The sequence below is a fragment of the Solea solea genome, chromosome 11, assembly GCF_958295425.1.
Source record: "Solea solea chromosome 11, fSolSol10.1, whole genome shotgun sequence".
NCBI lineage: Eukaryota > Metazoa > Chordata > Actinopteri > Pleuronectiformes > Soleidae > Solea > Solea solea.
The window spans coordinates 11,629,558-11,646,442 of record NC_081144.1 but is presented as its reverse complement, the minus strand read 5'-3'; the positions used below and the strand labels follow the sequence as shown (position 1 = coordinate 11,646,442).

The 16,885-nt window shown below is 40.8% G+C and overlaps 1 protein-coding gene across 1 annotated transcript; it reads right to left on the bottom strand.

Annotated features, from left to right (window-relative positions):
- Positions 1-608: 608 nt before the first annotated feature.
- On the bottom strand, positions 609-13,304 carry calcoco1a (calcium binding and coiled-coil domain 1a). The gene is made up of 15 exons (XM_058643746.1): positions 13,121-13,304; positions 11,501-11,665; positions 11,312-11,414; positions 8,369-8,571; positions 7,995-8,207; positions 7,599-7,747; positions 7,436-7,505; positions 7,179-7,334; positions 6,779-7,033; positions 6,312-6,437; positions 6,055-6,150; positions 5,111-5,198; positions 4,298-4,545; positions 3,875-3,966; positions 609-1,724 (listed from the first exon to the last, which is right to left on the bottom strand). Exons 2-15 carry the CDS (start codon positions 11,630-11,632, stop codon positions 1,697-1,699), a joined length of 1,959 nt encoding a protein of 652 aa, XP_058499729.1. The 5' UTR covers positions 11,633-11,665; positions 13,121-13,304; the 3' UTR covers positions 609-1,696.
- Positions 13,305-16,885: the final 3,581 nt, after the last annotated feature.

Genomic DNA, 16,885 nt, shown 5'->3' with positions numbered 1-16,885 from the left:
CTGTTTTCCGGGAAAGAACACCGAACTCCACAAAAACACAGGATACACAGAACACAAGGTAAATAAGTGGAGAGACAGAGATTTACTGCCGCCACCATAATCACCCAGTCCCTGCTGTAGCCATTTAAACATTAAAATCCTTCTCTTTGACTGATTTAAACCCAACACGCTGATATCGTTCCCTTTCATTAGCGTCTGCGTCTTACAAAAATACAACTGAGTGTTTGAAAGCGGAGGATAAAAACGGCGTCGATAAAATATGCATCAACGCAACGCACGGCGAAATGATTACGATAAAAAGACACATCTGACATATTGTTAAGTATCTATAGATCACCTTTTTCGTCTAAAAACTCTGCTATAGTAAAAAATAGGGTGCAAATACAGCAGGTAGAATCAAGCAATCAAAGTGTCTCGCAAATGCTATATCAGCCAAGCATGGGAGTTCTGCTCACATGTCTGTGTGAAAACCCAAAAACCTGGATAGTTATATTGCTGCATAACTCAAGGTAATTATAGATAGAAAATCATGAAAAATGCATACAGTATTGATTAAAAGGTAGTCAGCTATTTTTATTAGGCAGTATAATGCCACAGGCTGGGGGGGGGGGGGGGGGGGGGGGGGGATAGCAACACCATGTCAAGATGTCAAGACCTGTAAATATTTTTTTCTTTATTTCATTATTTTAGGCACAAATTTAGAACTGTGCGATGGCAAAGTGAGATCTCTGTACAATATATTAAACCGATAAAGTCTGATACTAAATATTCAAATGACGAGCGAGTAAATTAGCATTTTCATTTAAAAATAATTATGAAACACAAGATACAGGGTCATTAATTGATGAGTAAAAACTGTAGCTGATCTACAGTGAAAAGCTTATGCGCATTAATGTTATAATAAAGATGACACGAAGTCACTGAAGCAGAAAGGTGCGTCCGGCATCTATCACGGCCCACTTTAAACACAATCTGTTCCATAAGCTCGCTATTTTAAACCGCCCGTCCATTTTTAAAGCGCTTCCGCATCACTAAATCTCCTCCGCTGCAACTGCGTGACAATTAACTGCTAATGCGTACAAGAAAGTGCATATCAAATCTTAGTTCTGAGTAAATGGGGGAGAAATATGATGTCATAGACCTACATTACTGCAATATAATTTTAGCATGATGCTGTATCATTACTTTATGTCGCCTTGAATAGTGTTCAAAGCTGCTGTGGAGAATTTAATGCTGGAAGAGAGTTTTGCCATGATTTTCAGCGGAGCCCGGCCTGCACAAAACATAATTACAGTGCCTGTCATGACTCCTAATCACAAATGTCATAAAAACGACATAACATCCATCGTAAAGCTCTCGACATAGCAATGATTCAACAGAAATCATTCTGCTACAGCCTGTGAACTCTCAAATGCCAGCGCCCATGCCTAAAAGCCCATCGTTTCAAACTATGCAACAGTCTTATGTCAGTCATAAACATGGTGTTGACCTGCCACCACACGCGTTATGTCATCCCTAACAACGGCACAGTAAGGGCAATAACACAAACCCCTCTATGAGGGGAAGAAAAAAAAATGATGACGTAAATTGCATATTAATATTTTGTCAGTGTGGTGAGCGACTTGTCTTGTGAATGGAAGTCATGTGGATGTAACGTGGACCCACTTCTCTTTCGAGATCACCCGCTGTCCGCTGGTTACCAGAGGGAAGTGTCGGCCAGATCACTGGAGGGAAAAAAAACACAAAAGCAGGGTGAGCACGTGAGGGGAAAAACTTGAAAGAAACACACATTCTGGTTGAAAGAGGAGGTTGGACTGAAGAAGTGAGCGAGTGGGAGCGAGAGGGCTTTAATGATGCTGAAAATTGGCCCATGACTGTGGTACACCCCTCAGGTAAATCACTGCTACAGCTTGCTGTCAACTTATCTGTCCCCTTGTCCTCCCATCGCCCCTCCCACGCCCTGGCTCTGTTTTAGACCGCCGCCCCCCCCTCCCCGACGCCTCACCCTGACTCAACTTCTTTTACGACCACATATTCAAAACTTCCATCTTCCGGCCATACTCACCCTGTCGCCATAAATAAATGGCCGCATGTGTCTGTGTGCATTAGCGAGCTTTGAATTCATTGTGTACGAACAAACCATTTCTGTGTAACCAGAGGTGAAAAGTAACCAAGTAGATTTACCGAGGCACTATCATTTAAGAGCAACTTCTAAGTAGAAGTGCTTAATATTTCCATTTTGGGATACTTTATGCTTTATTTTTTATATATCTATATTTTTATCTGTACTTTTTCCGCATTCCGGGGTGTAATATGATACTTTTCATTCTACTGAATTTATCTGGTGGCTGTGTTCACCTATTACTTTGCAGGGTAAGGCTGCGCGCACAAATCAAGTCATGCGCTCGTAAAATATGACGCACGGTTGGAGTTTAAAACCAGCCAGCATGACAGGTAGAAATTTGTTGGCTTCTTTGGCCACAAACACATTTTCATTTCAATATGCAGTCAGTAATGTAAATCTTCATTTTGAACATTAAATCTTCAACCATTTGTTGTGACTGTCTTATCCGTTACTCCTCCACTTTGCCCGTCATTTGGGGAACTATCCTTCAGTGCATGTCGAGTGTAGGGAAGTAGAATGTCCCTGTGTGTCCACTCACAGAATTATCAGACCTGATGCAGCTATGGAAGTGTGTTCTGTTACAAGTTCTGCAAAAGATGCATTGAAAACAATAAATATAACTATGTTGCCATTAATTGCTTAAATTAAGACTTTTCTTAAGAAGATAAACAGAGGACTTTTCATGTTTTCATGCTACCTGACCTGACTGCCAGTGCAGTGTCTCATATACACTTGGATGGGGGAGTGTAGGACAAAATAAGGGATTCAGTTGGTTGCACTGAGCAATCCCATCCCTAGATGTCACCAACTCCTACACACTGGTCCTTTAATACTGATCCAATAATGTGTAAGTAGCATTTTATGGGTATGTGAGATGATGAATGGGGTAACTCATATTATTGTAGTGGAGTAGGCCTTGTAATGGACTGGCAACCTACACTACAATGAGTGATTGTAGAGGAGTAGAAATTAAGAGTTTCATTTCATTTCAGTCCATCACAGGGCCACATTGAGACATTCACTCTCACACCTATAGTCAATTTAGAGTGTCCAATCCACATATTGCATGTTTTTGGACTGTGGGAGGAAGCCGGAGAACCCGGAGGAAACCCATGCACACATGGGGAGATCATGCTTACAGGAGTGCTAACCACTACACCAACCGTGTGGCCCTAAGAGTTTCATAAAAAGGAAATATTCAAGTAAAAATACGACTACCTAAAACCCAATAACAAGTACTATACACAAGTTACTTTCTACCATTGAAGAAAGGAATCAGTCGTATATATAATAAACAGATGAAAATGACATGTGATTGCATTTTCACTGTGTGGCAGTGGGGTGTGGTGAGAGCGGGGGCTGCTGGAGGAGAGGGAGGAGTGGCTCAGCCGGTGATCAGACAGCTGGACAGAATCAGGTAATCAGTCAGCTATATAAGCACACTTGTAACCTGGTTCTGGTCTCTTGCAGTAGGCTGGGTCCAGAGAGAGGAGCGAAGCGGCGACGGGCTGCGAGCAGCGCAGTTAAGAGCGACCCCGGAGTTTTTTTGTTAGAGTATTTTTGGGTGGATTTTATTTGTGTTGGACAATAAACAGACTATTTTATATCGCAAAGCTGCCTCTTCCTTTCCGTCGGGAATAAGCCGTGAGCGGTGAAGCTCACACACTGCAAGGACTGCATGTGCTGTATGTGTATGTAAATGTGTACAGTATGTTATGGTCAAATGTGTTTTGAGGTGAGAGGTTGTACCTGAGAACAGTGTCCATGTGCTCCGGCAGCAGAAGGGCTGTCTCCTCTCCAGAGCCGTGAGTTCCACACTGAAGTGGGTCAGATTCCTCTTCCTAAACACACCACACACACACACACACACACACACACACACACACACACACACACACACACACACACACACACACAATCATCACATATCTGTGTAGCAGCTTACACAGTCTAATAACTTGCAGGCTTGCGGCCTAATTGCATTCCAGATAATGTCAATATGAAATGATCCAATGCCGTATTTAACTGGTGTGCATGGCTATCAGCACGAAGTAGCTGTAGCTCATTTTTAGTAACACATATTATTACACTACGGAAGTCTCAGATGGTGAGTCTCATTATTACACTGGTGTAGAAATGATGGGGATGTTGAACACAGACGGAGTGTCTCACCGAATCAGAGCTGTGTGCGAGAGTGTCAGTGCTGGCCTGGTGTGGGGACGAGAGAGGAGCTGGCTGGTTGATGACCACTGTGCTCCTCTCCATCTCCCTCAGGGAGGTTGGAGGGGTGGCAAGGAGCAAGGTGTCAGGCTGAGCCTGCTCACACAGGCTGTAGTGTCCCAGAGGTCTGGGTGGACGGAGAGGCTGCAGGGCCTCTGGATTTTCATCCTCAGAGTCTGATGACGCGCTCTCAGGCCGACCTGCCAGACAGAAACGTAAGCAAAGAGAACGTTTTTAACTTTTCCTCAAAGCACTAATCCCACCACTACTGCAGGCCATTCTTAGATCAGGTATTCATATCTGTCCTCCCTGATCCGACAGCCTTAAGCCAGTAAGAATGTGTTCTAGGTGCATCTTCTGTCATCACGTATGTGCGTGGAAAATGAGACGAATCAATCAAAGTAATTCTAAAGCAGGAACATTAAAAAGGTTTAAACCCCTAAAATATGTGGCAGTGACTGCAAAAAAGTCAACATATGGGCCCTGATTAGTGTAGAAAATCAGCCAACCTGCTCCTACTGCTGGTCAGATGTCAGCTGAGCAGTCTTTAATGCACACATGCATCCTCAAACTACCCGTGAGTGTGGTTTTTGTGAGCGGATGTGAGGACACGTTCAGGATGGACTTGATGGGATCTCAGGACGAATGTTAATACCAGGTTTGAATGGGGTCAATATTTAGTGCTGCTGCTCTAAAATAGTAGTTAACACTTTTATTCTTCACATCTGCAGAGCATACAGTAGATTAATGTGCAGCTCCATTCACCTGTAGAGGCGATCAGGGCAGCGCTCCACTTGGCACCGGCGACTGTTCCCATCTTGTGCTCCAGCTGACAGATGTAGTCCATCAGCTCCTGAAGTGTAAAATACAACCATCATACACCATCACACACCAGGGCAGGAATTTCATCACAGTCCCAGAAACAAACACCCTCATAACCCTCATGGTGTCTGACTACTTCAAGCCAAAAAAAAATACAAAAGCACAAAATATGTTTGTACATAAATATCATCACAGGTTTGAGCATGTGTTTGATTTATAAGGTGCCGCAGATTGGCTGCTTTGCTCCCATATGGTGGGTGTTAAAACTGAACTGGACACTGATTTTTAAAACACTGACCGTCCAATCTGTCAGTCGAGGAGGGAGGGGGGGGACGTGATGGTGGTTAGCAAACAAAAACCCTGCAGGCACTTAAATGGTGGCAGCAGTGACTGCCCTGAAATCCACTGATTTATGTTACACTATAAACAATTTATACTGCACAATAACAACTAAGAGGACAACAACAGAAAGAAGAGTCCTGACACCTGGTATATTCATAATGCCACTATACTTGTGTATATTTTACATCAATACGCTTTAGGATATGAATTATATTATTATTACCAAGCTTTTAGGAAAACAAAATATATTAATAGGGCGCACTAAATCTTGACAATGGAATAAATTGCAACTAAACCTGTACTTAACTTAACTTTAAAGCTGATAAAGAGTGAAGTACTGCTGTTGGGAGCTGATAATGAGACGACAGGTGCAATATATTTGAAGCCATACAAGGTATTTATTAACCTTGAGAACTTGTCAGCTGACAATGAGGAGAGAACAAAGTCAGTACCAGTGACACTCTGTGTTTACACGTGAATATGACAGATTTCCCTGTTTGAGGCTCAGATTCGACCTGCCTCGTGAGTCAAGCTGTGTTTCTGACCTTCTTCTCTGCAAGTAGCTGCTCCTTCTCTTTTTGGGCGACCCTGAGGCTGGCCTTTAGCTCCTGGAGCTCCCTGCGTGTTTCACTCAGTTGAACCTGCAGACGAGATACGGTAAGCGAGCAGGATACAGTCAACTAGCGCCAGTTAACAAATGTCAAATCTAGATCCTATCAGGTTATACTGCACTTATTGTTACGAGTCACATCAGATGAAAGCATCAAACCAAACGGATCTATAATGATGCAGTTTTTCTCACCCGATTGCAATCCTTTTCTCTTCCGAGTTCAACCTCCAGCTTTACTTTCTCCATCCTCTCCTCCTGCAGCCTCTCCTCCATCCTCTGCGTCTCTGTATTGAGTTTCTCTAGTTGCTCGTGATCCTTCTGTAAAGGTGACACACGCACACGAGAGATTTACTCTAAATATAAGATATTCTCCTCAGGCAGTGAGGTCACTAGAACATGTGTAAAAACATGACTTGACTTCATTAGTGCAGTACACATTCAGATAAGTAATGTGCCGCCTCAGACAGCATTTCATCTTGAAATGTAATAACTTTAACAACTTGTGTGTTTTATTTGACGTTTTCTTTTAACTTTTATGTTTTTGTGAAGTACTTTGTAACTTTGTTTCAAGAAATGCTACACAAACAAAATGCATATTCAAAACATTATCTCTGCCACAGCACAAAATATGGTAATGATCGTTTGCAGCAATGCAGTACCTCGGCATTGCGCTGCAGATTCTGCCTCTCCTGAGCCCAATGGGCTCTTCCCTCTCTCATGGCAAGACTGAAATCTGCAAGCTGGAGGGTGAGCTGTGCAGCCTGCAGACGAGCCTGATGCATCTCGGCCTGCCCGTGGTCCCTCTGCGTTACCATGGTGCTCAGATCGCTCTTCAAGGCCTCTGTAGCACGCTCACTAGTGTTCAGACGCTCCCGAAGGCTTCGCATCTCCTTTAGTACGGCCTCACCCTCCGCCTGCACATAAAAGAATGACGTGGGTGTTGACTATAAATGTATGGATGAAAGTTTATAGGATGACTTGACGAGACTATATGTTATCAGACAATTCTCAACTTTTATGAAAGGGATTTAATGTATGTTAATGTCTCAAATGTCGGACCTCTTTCCTGTGGGCAGTTGTGAGTTTCTGTGTGAGGGTGGTGATGGTGTTTTGGAGCTGAAGGACACTGGTGTCTCTTTGGGCCAGCGAGGTCCTCAGACCCTGGAACTCTTTGGACAGACTTCTGAGTTCACCTTCTGTCTGTTCCAGCTTAGTCTACAAAAACACATCACACAGATCAGAGAAGACAAGGAGGCGTGGAAGGAAACGACAGCAACAAGGATACAGGATTTCTACTGATGTATCATGTTCTGTACCTGCAGGCTCTTTCTCTCACTCTCTTCGTCTTTCCACTGAGTTCCTGCCCTCTTTGCTCGCTCCTTCAGCCTGCACACAGATTTTTGTTTTAATTATAAATAACATATGTTCATGGGACCAATGCAACACTAAAAACAGGAGAGAGTCGAAGAAATGTGAGACCTTTCCAGCTCAGTTTCTCTTTCCACAATTCTCAGTGTCAGGGTTTTGATGTCCTCCTCCAGCTCTTTGATTCGCTCTTTACTCGTCTCCCTCACATCCAATAAAGCATTTTTGTCCTGGGCGAGTGATTCTCTGAGAGCCTTCTCCTCCTAACACACAGGAGAGTTTTGAATTTTTATGAGGAATGTTAATTTATGTACAACAAAGACTAAACTACTTGAATAATAAGCTATTTAAAGACATTTTCTGAAATTGCTGTCTTAAAATTTTACAGTGGCCCAGGTAAGAATAAAGCAGAAATGCGTGTATTTCATTTGAGAATAGAACCATAGATTAAGAGGAAAACGTGGAAATGGTAATGTCAAACAGGTCTTAGTCAATCATTTATTTAACCACCTTTTGCTTCCTCTCCATCTCCTCGATCTTCTCTAGACTGTGCCTCAGCTCTTCCTGCAGGCGGATGATCACACTTTCCAGCTCTTTGCATTGTCTGTTCCAGAGCTCTCTTGTCCTCTTGTGTTCCTCCCTTTCTCTCTCCTTTTGCCTGTTTGCTTCTTCCTGGACCTGCAGCAGCTCAGCTCGCTCTCGCAGACACTCCTGCAGTCGACTCTGACGAGAGTTAAAAAGTGGATGGAGAATTAACATTGCGCTCTAATCTAAACATGCACTATGCATTTTATCAGCATTTATTTATTTTTTTGCACAGCAGAAAACACAAGCTCCATCACACCCGTATTTAATTAAAAGTTGTTTGCATGTGTTATGCTCACCTGCAGCAGCTCAGCCCTGGGTATGACCAGCAACATGCCTGTGCCAGCTTCCTCTTCTTGGGGCTCCTCCTCAAGGGTCACCAGGTCCTCAAGTGGCGTCGGTGCACCGAAAGTAAATTTTGAGCTGCAGGAGCACACTTCACCCTTAGCATCAACGTATATAAACTCATACTCTTGCGAGCTGGGATTGGGTAGGTAGGAGGCTAAAAAAAAAAAAAAGATATATAAATCAATATTAGCAGAAAATGAAAAATAACTGTCTCAGTATTTCCTCCTAAAAATACCCTTTTCCCCCCACCAAATACGAAATATTGATTTTATCTTGTGATATATATATAGATATAGATATATATATATTGGCTTGACTGTTTTTTTATTACTTCTTTAATTTCTCAAGAAGGTTTGAAAAATTTAAATTCACCATATCTCACTATATGAAAAGAAGTTGAAGTGAACGGTTCAATGGTATTTGGATAATCTTGCTTACAGGCACGTATTTAAAAATGTCACTTATTTATAGGTAGAGTGTTGCCATACAGACTCCGGCCACTAGGGGCAGCCACTAACATTAACCAGCGCAGGTGAAGAAGGACGACATTTGATTTTCGGATGGTCGCATGGTCGCGGTTAAGTGGATACGACAAACATTTCAGTGGTTTTCTGGGTGTGTTTTTTTAAAGACATCGGCCTGAGTCTTCCCTCTTCTTGGTGCATCTTGAGAAGCTCAGCTCTGAGTAAGTTCCTGACTGTTGACACTATTCATTGTTGTGACTACACCTGAACCTGAGACAGGTTACAAACAAAGTTTTGATTGTGTTTATGAATGAGTTTTACGATGCATGTCAAGCTGCGTTTTTTCTACGCGAGATTTAGACAAATACTGGCATTTCCCCCTGATATGTTTGTTTGTTTTGTTAGCAGAGATTACAGCTGATTGCCGCATCAGTTTGTATCTCTGCTGGACGTGTTTTGCATAATTTAGCATAGAAATGAACCAAAGGAGGCGAAATGATTTTGGTCGTTTCAGCCTAACCGAACAACAACAACACCTTGCAATTGCTAAAAAGAATCCTGCTAAATCCACTTGTTGTACTTATTTCAGTACTACATGAGAATATATTATATTATATACAAAACATTAGAAAACGCAGGGAATCTTGTCTTTACTACGAGGGCGGGACAACATGACGACTGGACACGTGACGGGTCTACGTAACTCAGGCTAACTCCGGTTGGCTAAGCTAGCTGTCTTATGGGTTAACCCTAAACCAGAATTGTTCAGAATTGTTTACTTTTATCCCCCGAAAATACAAAGTAGTTGTTGATAAGCCCTTTTAAGTCCCGCATAGTGTTACACGTGTCACTACATATATAAAGAAATAACAATATAAGAAGCCTGCAGAGATGATGGTAAACGTCACATGGTGCCTAAAGTAACGGAAATAAAACAGGCAGTTGGAAACTTATAAATAATAAAATTAAAATAAATAATATAAAGTCGTTGTAAAAAGATTTGATCAGTGAACAAGTTATATTTGACTTCTAAACCATTAAATCAAATTAAACTAAAATCTGTTTCGGTCCATAATGTAAGTCATTTGACCATCACTATGCTGTGACATAGGCATTGTTCATGGTTGAACACTACTTAAAGCGAAAATCCTATGAAGAATAATAATAATACCACAAACAAGTGTCTTTCTGGCACTGACAATAGTGAAATATCACAACTGGTGTGGATGCCAGTCCTAATTCAATGGGCCACTTGGACATGTGTGATGTGGAAAGTTTAATGCTTGGAATATTTAGAATGGACTCTTGGGGTATTTATTGTCTAGAAGTTTATCTTTTAAATAAAAAAAAGGATTGCATATTCATTGTTTAAGAATTTGTAATCAGGGCATTTCTATGAAATGGGAAATCAAGCAAGTTGTTGTTTAAAGTAGTGTTCCTTCACATCTTTTAATTGATGTGTTTGTCTTAATTAGTTATATCATCATATTCTTGTGGCTGACTTCCAGTTGATCTACTAGTATCTGCATTCATCTTATATTATGCACTATAGCTTATGTCTCTGGCTACCCACTCTGACCAGAGAACTGCTAGCTACAGACTATGACATTACCAAGCCCATAAAGTAAACTAATGTAATATTATTCTTATCTCACACAGGCCATAGCTTTGTGGTAGTATGATTTAGTCTGAATTTCAGTTTTATGTGTGCGGTAAAGGGCTAAGATGGATAACAGACAGGAAGAATTGACATACAGCAAGGTTTATGAGCTGTATTGTAACTTACAGCTCCAGTAATGGGTCACAGTGCAGGCAATCTTCTTTTTAATTCACTGCATCACTAGTGATAAGGTACCATCAATGTTTGTTTTTTAAGAGTTTCTTTACACTGATTTTTTTTTTTCAAATGAGGAATGACATTGACACTTTGCTTAAGTTAGAGATAAATCATTTTACCAGGGGTCAGTGCCACACCTGCTGCACGTGTGCCCCTCACACTGAATCAGGCTTATCAGCAGCCACTGACAGCCAGGACAGAGTGAGCCCTGCATGTGCCAGTGAGTAGTGTTTGCCAGAGCAGGCTTCAAACCATTATCTATGCCATTACTCAAGCTCCTGCTTACTAAAGAGTCAGAAATGCATATTCAAATGTTGACACAGACTGTTTGTGTTAAGCCCAACAAAGAGGGATATTCGTCTTCTGCCACGGAAATGGGTTTCCTCTAACAATGGGGGAAATACTTTTTCAAAATAGAAATAACAGTTTATTTTCCACACTCGCTATCCCTTTGCACAACAGAGTAATTCAATTTACAGAAACATCAATCTCCCGCTGAAGGGTTTATGTGTGGATCTAAGCACTGCACTGTATAGATTCTGGCTAACTATGGGAAATTAAATTCAGTTAGAAAACAAGGGCAGGACTGGTACCCTGGAAATGCACACAGCAGTTGACATCTGTGCCCTCTTCATAGTCAGTCGGGGCTAGTGCCCAAACAAATGTATGGTAGTCCTTCAGTGTTGACCATCCCACCTGTGGAAGAAAATATGACCACGCTGTTATTTTAGGATCTCTCTTTATTTACTGGACATGTGTGACAATCATCGGGTTAACAATACCTTGAAGAGCCCTATCCAGTCACTGCTGGTCCAGTTGTGCCGGGAGCTCAGTGTGTAGTGGCAGTCAACTCTGCTCTGAGGGAAGTAACTGCAGCCCACGTTCCTAAACTCCACTTGCCAATCCTTGTCCATGGCAACACAAATCAAAGGAAGGCTATTTTGCACCTATAAAAAGGCAAACAAAACACACTGTTCTCATAGGGGCTGAACAATATGGGGAACATATTATCCCACAGCTAGTACAATTGCACAATTTGATTTATGTTTTTATGTTGAGCTTCATTTAAACATGTGTTGTAATAGATTTTAAATATGGTGAAGCAATTCCACATGGAATGCATTCAAATTATTAACTACTCTGTATTTTAATGCAAGGATGAGAATTTAAAAATGTGAATTACCATTACTGCATATATGCTGCATAACATGTTTCCAACATTTCAGCCTTTGCAATTTGCTAATTACATTTTTTAATTTTTTGAAATTGCAATTTAGATTTCAAAATAATTCATTGCCCAAGCTCACACTTGAGTTAAAATTAGTTCTTAGGATAGCCACTACAAGGTTAAGGTAGAAACTGACATGCATGGTAAGATGAGCTACTCATGAAATAGGTAAGAGGTGACAGCTGGAGAACAAGAGAGAGCAAGCAAAGCAGTGAATATTTATTTAGTGTAAGAAGATCTCCTGACAAGAGTCCCCACTTGAGGAAAGGACACCAGGTGACAACTTTGGTTACAACATTGCCTTTGAGCCATAGGCAAATTTAAAAATTTGTCACTAGGGCTATTTCTGTCCACCTCAACATTTACTTATGTGCACTGTCATGTGTAAGTATGGAGGACAATATGCCTGGGCCCCCAGGGTTCAAATTTCCCTAGGCAATAGCACTCTCCAGTAATTTAAGGAGATTCTTTAAGCAGTTAAACGTGCCACTTTTGGAGACGTGTAAATTACAGAAATAAAATAATTTATTCATGTAGCAGTGTGTAGGGCACTGACTCCAGAATCCATCAGGTGTGCCTGACAAAGTTGGGCATGGGAACATGCAACCACAGAGGTCAAAAGAATAGCGTAATAGTGCAGCGAGTTATGAGTAGACAGCATGTCATCGTGTAGTAAGGAAAAACACACATAATTCAGTGTCGAGTGATTTTATAATGCAGTTATATAGCAAATGTTCAACCTGCTATACAGTGATAATCCAGTTTACTTTAGGCATTAGAGGTGTAGTTTGTTTTTACATACATAATGAAGTAAAATGAAGTATGACAGACGACAATCTTTCTGTAGTGTGTGGATGGTACGGAACATTGTGGAGACCAGTTAACCACCATATACTTGTGTACAGACGCTTTCCGGGATTCCAATATCCTGCACGAGGCTTGAGGCCCAACAGCAGCACATGTCCAGAACAACAGTGTCGCGTGCACGTCGATGTAAACTTGGAAAAGACAATCGTGTCATCAAAGTGTTTAAAGTTTGATTTCAACACGTGTCGTTTAATTATTGCTGCGTTATTGTTGTCATTGTGGTGCGCGTGCACGTAAGAGGACACGGTATGGGCTTTGTTAAGTACAGTAAGACATCTGCGCACATCACCGCTGAGCTCCTGCTTACCTTCACTGAAAACGCCTCTGCGGAAACAATGTGAACGAGACGACTCTCAGCCAGATTCTGGATTCACACGCCGCACGAGAAAACATTAAAAGACAGGAGTGACACAGTCGCACTTTTCTCCACGGGTTCTGTAACAATAACAAAAACCCAAAGCAAAACACAAGCATGACAGCCTTTCTTCCAGCGGGGGATTGTGGGAGCTGTCGTTCAGTACACAGATGGAACCAATGCCAACAGGCTGCTCTCTAAACTACAATACCCAAATTAAAGCGGAGCAGCGGAGGGTTACACGTGACGTAATATGACGCCTGTCGTCGGCCACCGTTGTTTTTATCATCGTTTGTTAAAGCACAGAGATGTCACTGGTTGTTTGACGATGGTGTGAAGACGCAGCGGTGGGCAAAAGGCTACTTTTGAGTGCGACGAGAATAACAAGTCTTCCTGGTTAGCGTGGGATGGAGCACTTTGACTCATGCTTGCTTTCTGTTGGGATTTTCGTTTTTCATTTGTATCTGGTCATGTGGTCATATCTCTTGATATCCAGATATTACCTTGTCTGTGTATTTGTTAGATATATGTATTAGAGCAACCATTATTAACCGATAACTAAATAAATCTTCAACTATTTTGATAATCAATTGATTTTCATATAGTATAAATAAGTTCAGTTATTTATTTCAGTCTTTTAGTTAGATGTGTTTTGGTATCTTTGCTCCTCTGTGACAGGAAACTGAATATTTGTGCTTCTCGTCATTTTGAACCTTTTGAGACAATTTCCATTTTACTTATTTTTTTCAATTATTGCACAAACAAGTGTGCTTAATGGAGAACATAATAAAAATCTGTAATGCAAAAAATTGATCAGTAGTTTGAGCCTTAGGTATTAAATATCGTTCTGTGGGCAGCCACAGATAATCTAGTAATTGACTGCAAACTCATCAACAATTATTACATATTACATTATTTTGGTTTCTTTTGGATTACGGAATCACAAACGATTTTAATTGTGGTTTAAGAGTGTGGTGTTTTTGTAAGCTACAACAAGTTTTATGATGTCGGCTTTTTCAATGTGGATATTATATTCTGGTGTGACAGAAAACTGAATACATTTGACTTGTGGACAAAACATTGTGGACAATTCAGCATATTGTCATTTTGACTTTTGGGAAAGACTGATTCCCAAAGTAATGGACAGATTAATCAGTCATGTAAAAATAATGTTTAGTTGTGGCCTGTTAACAGATTATAGTTGTGTATATACAACACAGACACTTTATAATGTCATTCAGGGGTTTGGAGAACACCAATCAATTTTTTTTAACCATTTTATGGATTAATCCAGAAAATAATCCACTGATGAATCACTATTTGAATTGATAGTTGCAGCCCTACTATCACAATAGTTTTTATTTAAATTATAATTTAACACTTACACTTCTCTGTAACCTCACAACTTAATTTTATTCTATTTTTGTATTTGTATTAGTTACTCATTGTTCTGCAGGATTACTAATTTATGTAACTAACGTATGTTGTGTGAGTTATAAATCAGCCTCCAGATTGGACATTTTGCCATCAGTCCAGTTCAACATTTGATTTGGAGCATGTTCAGTTTCTCACAATTGTCTCCTGATACAAATGAGCCAGCATGATGTTCTGTTGTTGGACAGCAGATGGCAGTATACCATCTTGAAAATCCACTGCTTTACATTCAAGCTTGCTACATGCAGACCATATCCATAAACCTCTAAAACACACAGTGCATGCTCTTTAGCTTCCTGAGACTGTCCCATGGCCTTGTGAAGTAATTTTAGTCTATTTACATATTGTAGGAGAGGCATTGGAAGGAATGTACTGTACCGCAACACGAGATCTGAAAGACAGAACAGGCTTTAGGCTCACATCCTATCAGGTTCACATTAATAACAACAATTTTACATTACATATTACAGCATAACAGAAACGTGTATGCTGGAGGCTTTAAGATGTGTAGTCATCAAGGTTAGAAAAGCTCTTTCATAAATACTGACCATTTAACTTTTAAAATTAAAAAAATCATCAATCAAGTTGTGGGTTGGAAATGTGGTTTTTTTTTTCTCCTATTGGGGTTATTTAATTAAAATGCAAAAATATGATTTAAATTAGAATCTGGAAAACATAATGGTCAGAGGAATAAACATAAATCTTAATTGCAGTGCCGGCATTGTGTGAATGGGTATGAAAGATTTACAATGGATGCACTGCATGAAAGCGTGAGTGAATAGGTGTGAATGGCAAAACTGTAGTGCAAAGCAACTTTGAGTGGTCATCAAAACTAGAAAAGCGCTATATAAATACAAACTATTTGCCATTTAAACGGCATGGGGCAAGATGACAGTCCACAATCACCAAAAAGCAAAAACCCAGAAGTGAAAATTAAAGTCACTATCTGAGATAAAGGTAATCATGCCTCCGCAGTTGCATCGTAACGATGTTCACTCTATATTATTGTAGTTATTGATGTTCTCGTGCTGCCTATAGGCCGATTACTTATCTTTGACCATTGATGAGACAGTTCAGTCACACAGTACTTTACTCCTCCTCAATTAGTAAGTCCAGTTTGGCTAATTTACCCCGTTGAAGACACTATAAGGACGCTTCATGTAATTTTATGCCGACGGACAGTCGATGCCGAGTCCCTATAAATTGTGTTTAAGTGGATTAATAGTGTGCTGAGCTTGTGTGAGCAAAGTAGTGCTTGAAGAAATGGCTCTCAAAGCAGTGGGATAATTAAAAAGGCTGCTCTGGTTGGATTAGCTTATTCAGTAGCCATCGTTTACATGTGTATTTTGAGGTTTTCGGGAAAATCATGTAAATTGATTTCTATTCGATTTCGATAGTATGAAAAGCGAGATATGCATGCATGCAAAAGATGTTTGCTTGAATGAATCATGCCTCTGACTGGCTGTGTTACCCAGCTTGCTGATTGGTTGGTGTTTTTTTTTTTTTTGGTACTGTTGTTTCACAGGGCGTTAAGATAGACCTGAGATAGCCTTGACTTTGAAGCGTCACTGCTGTGCAAAGTTAGAAGATGACTGTGCAGGAGGAATGTGAGGCTTCACACTAATAGAGACTAGACTGAAAGTGGATTGTCCATGAAACTGCTTGATCTTGACCTCGCTGCCTGCTGTTATGGCTCCTCTGTCTGTCATATACCCCCCCCAGCCCCACCCCCAATAACGACAAACACACACATACACACCCACCATCTGACATCACACTTTTCTTTAGGTGTAAACTGCAGGAACAGCAACACTTTTTAAGCATTAGGTAGAAAAAACAACACTATCAAGTGTTCTGGCAGAAAAGCCGCAGCATGCTGTTTATTTGTTGGCTGTGGAACTATTCCACACAAATGTAATCCCTGTCGTCTGCTGATTTTTAGCAGCCTGGCTTGGAATTCCTCTCAATATAAGAAAATGGCACAGCCCCTGAGTGCTACTGCAGTTTTATTACCTGAGGTGGTCTTCCTGAATATAGCTTACCACATGTCTCATTCAAAGGGAATGGCAGGTATGTGTCACTAGTCATAAATTGCAGCTTGCCTTCAGCAGTAATCAGTTGCCAAGGAAACCTCAAATGGGATTATGACCTTCTGTTGTGTATGGGCAAGTAAACTGTAAAGAGTTGTCAACATGCAAGAGGCAAACGCATTTAAGATTTATGTTTGTAAACAATTTATTTCCTCATCATACTAAATGAATGCATGAGTACGAATAACTGCAG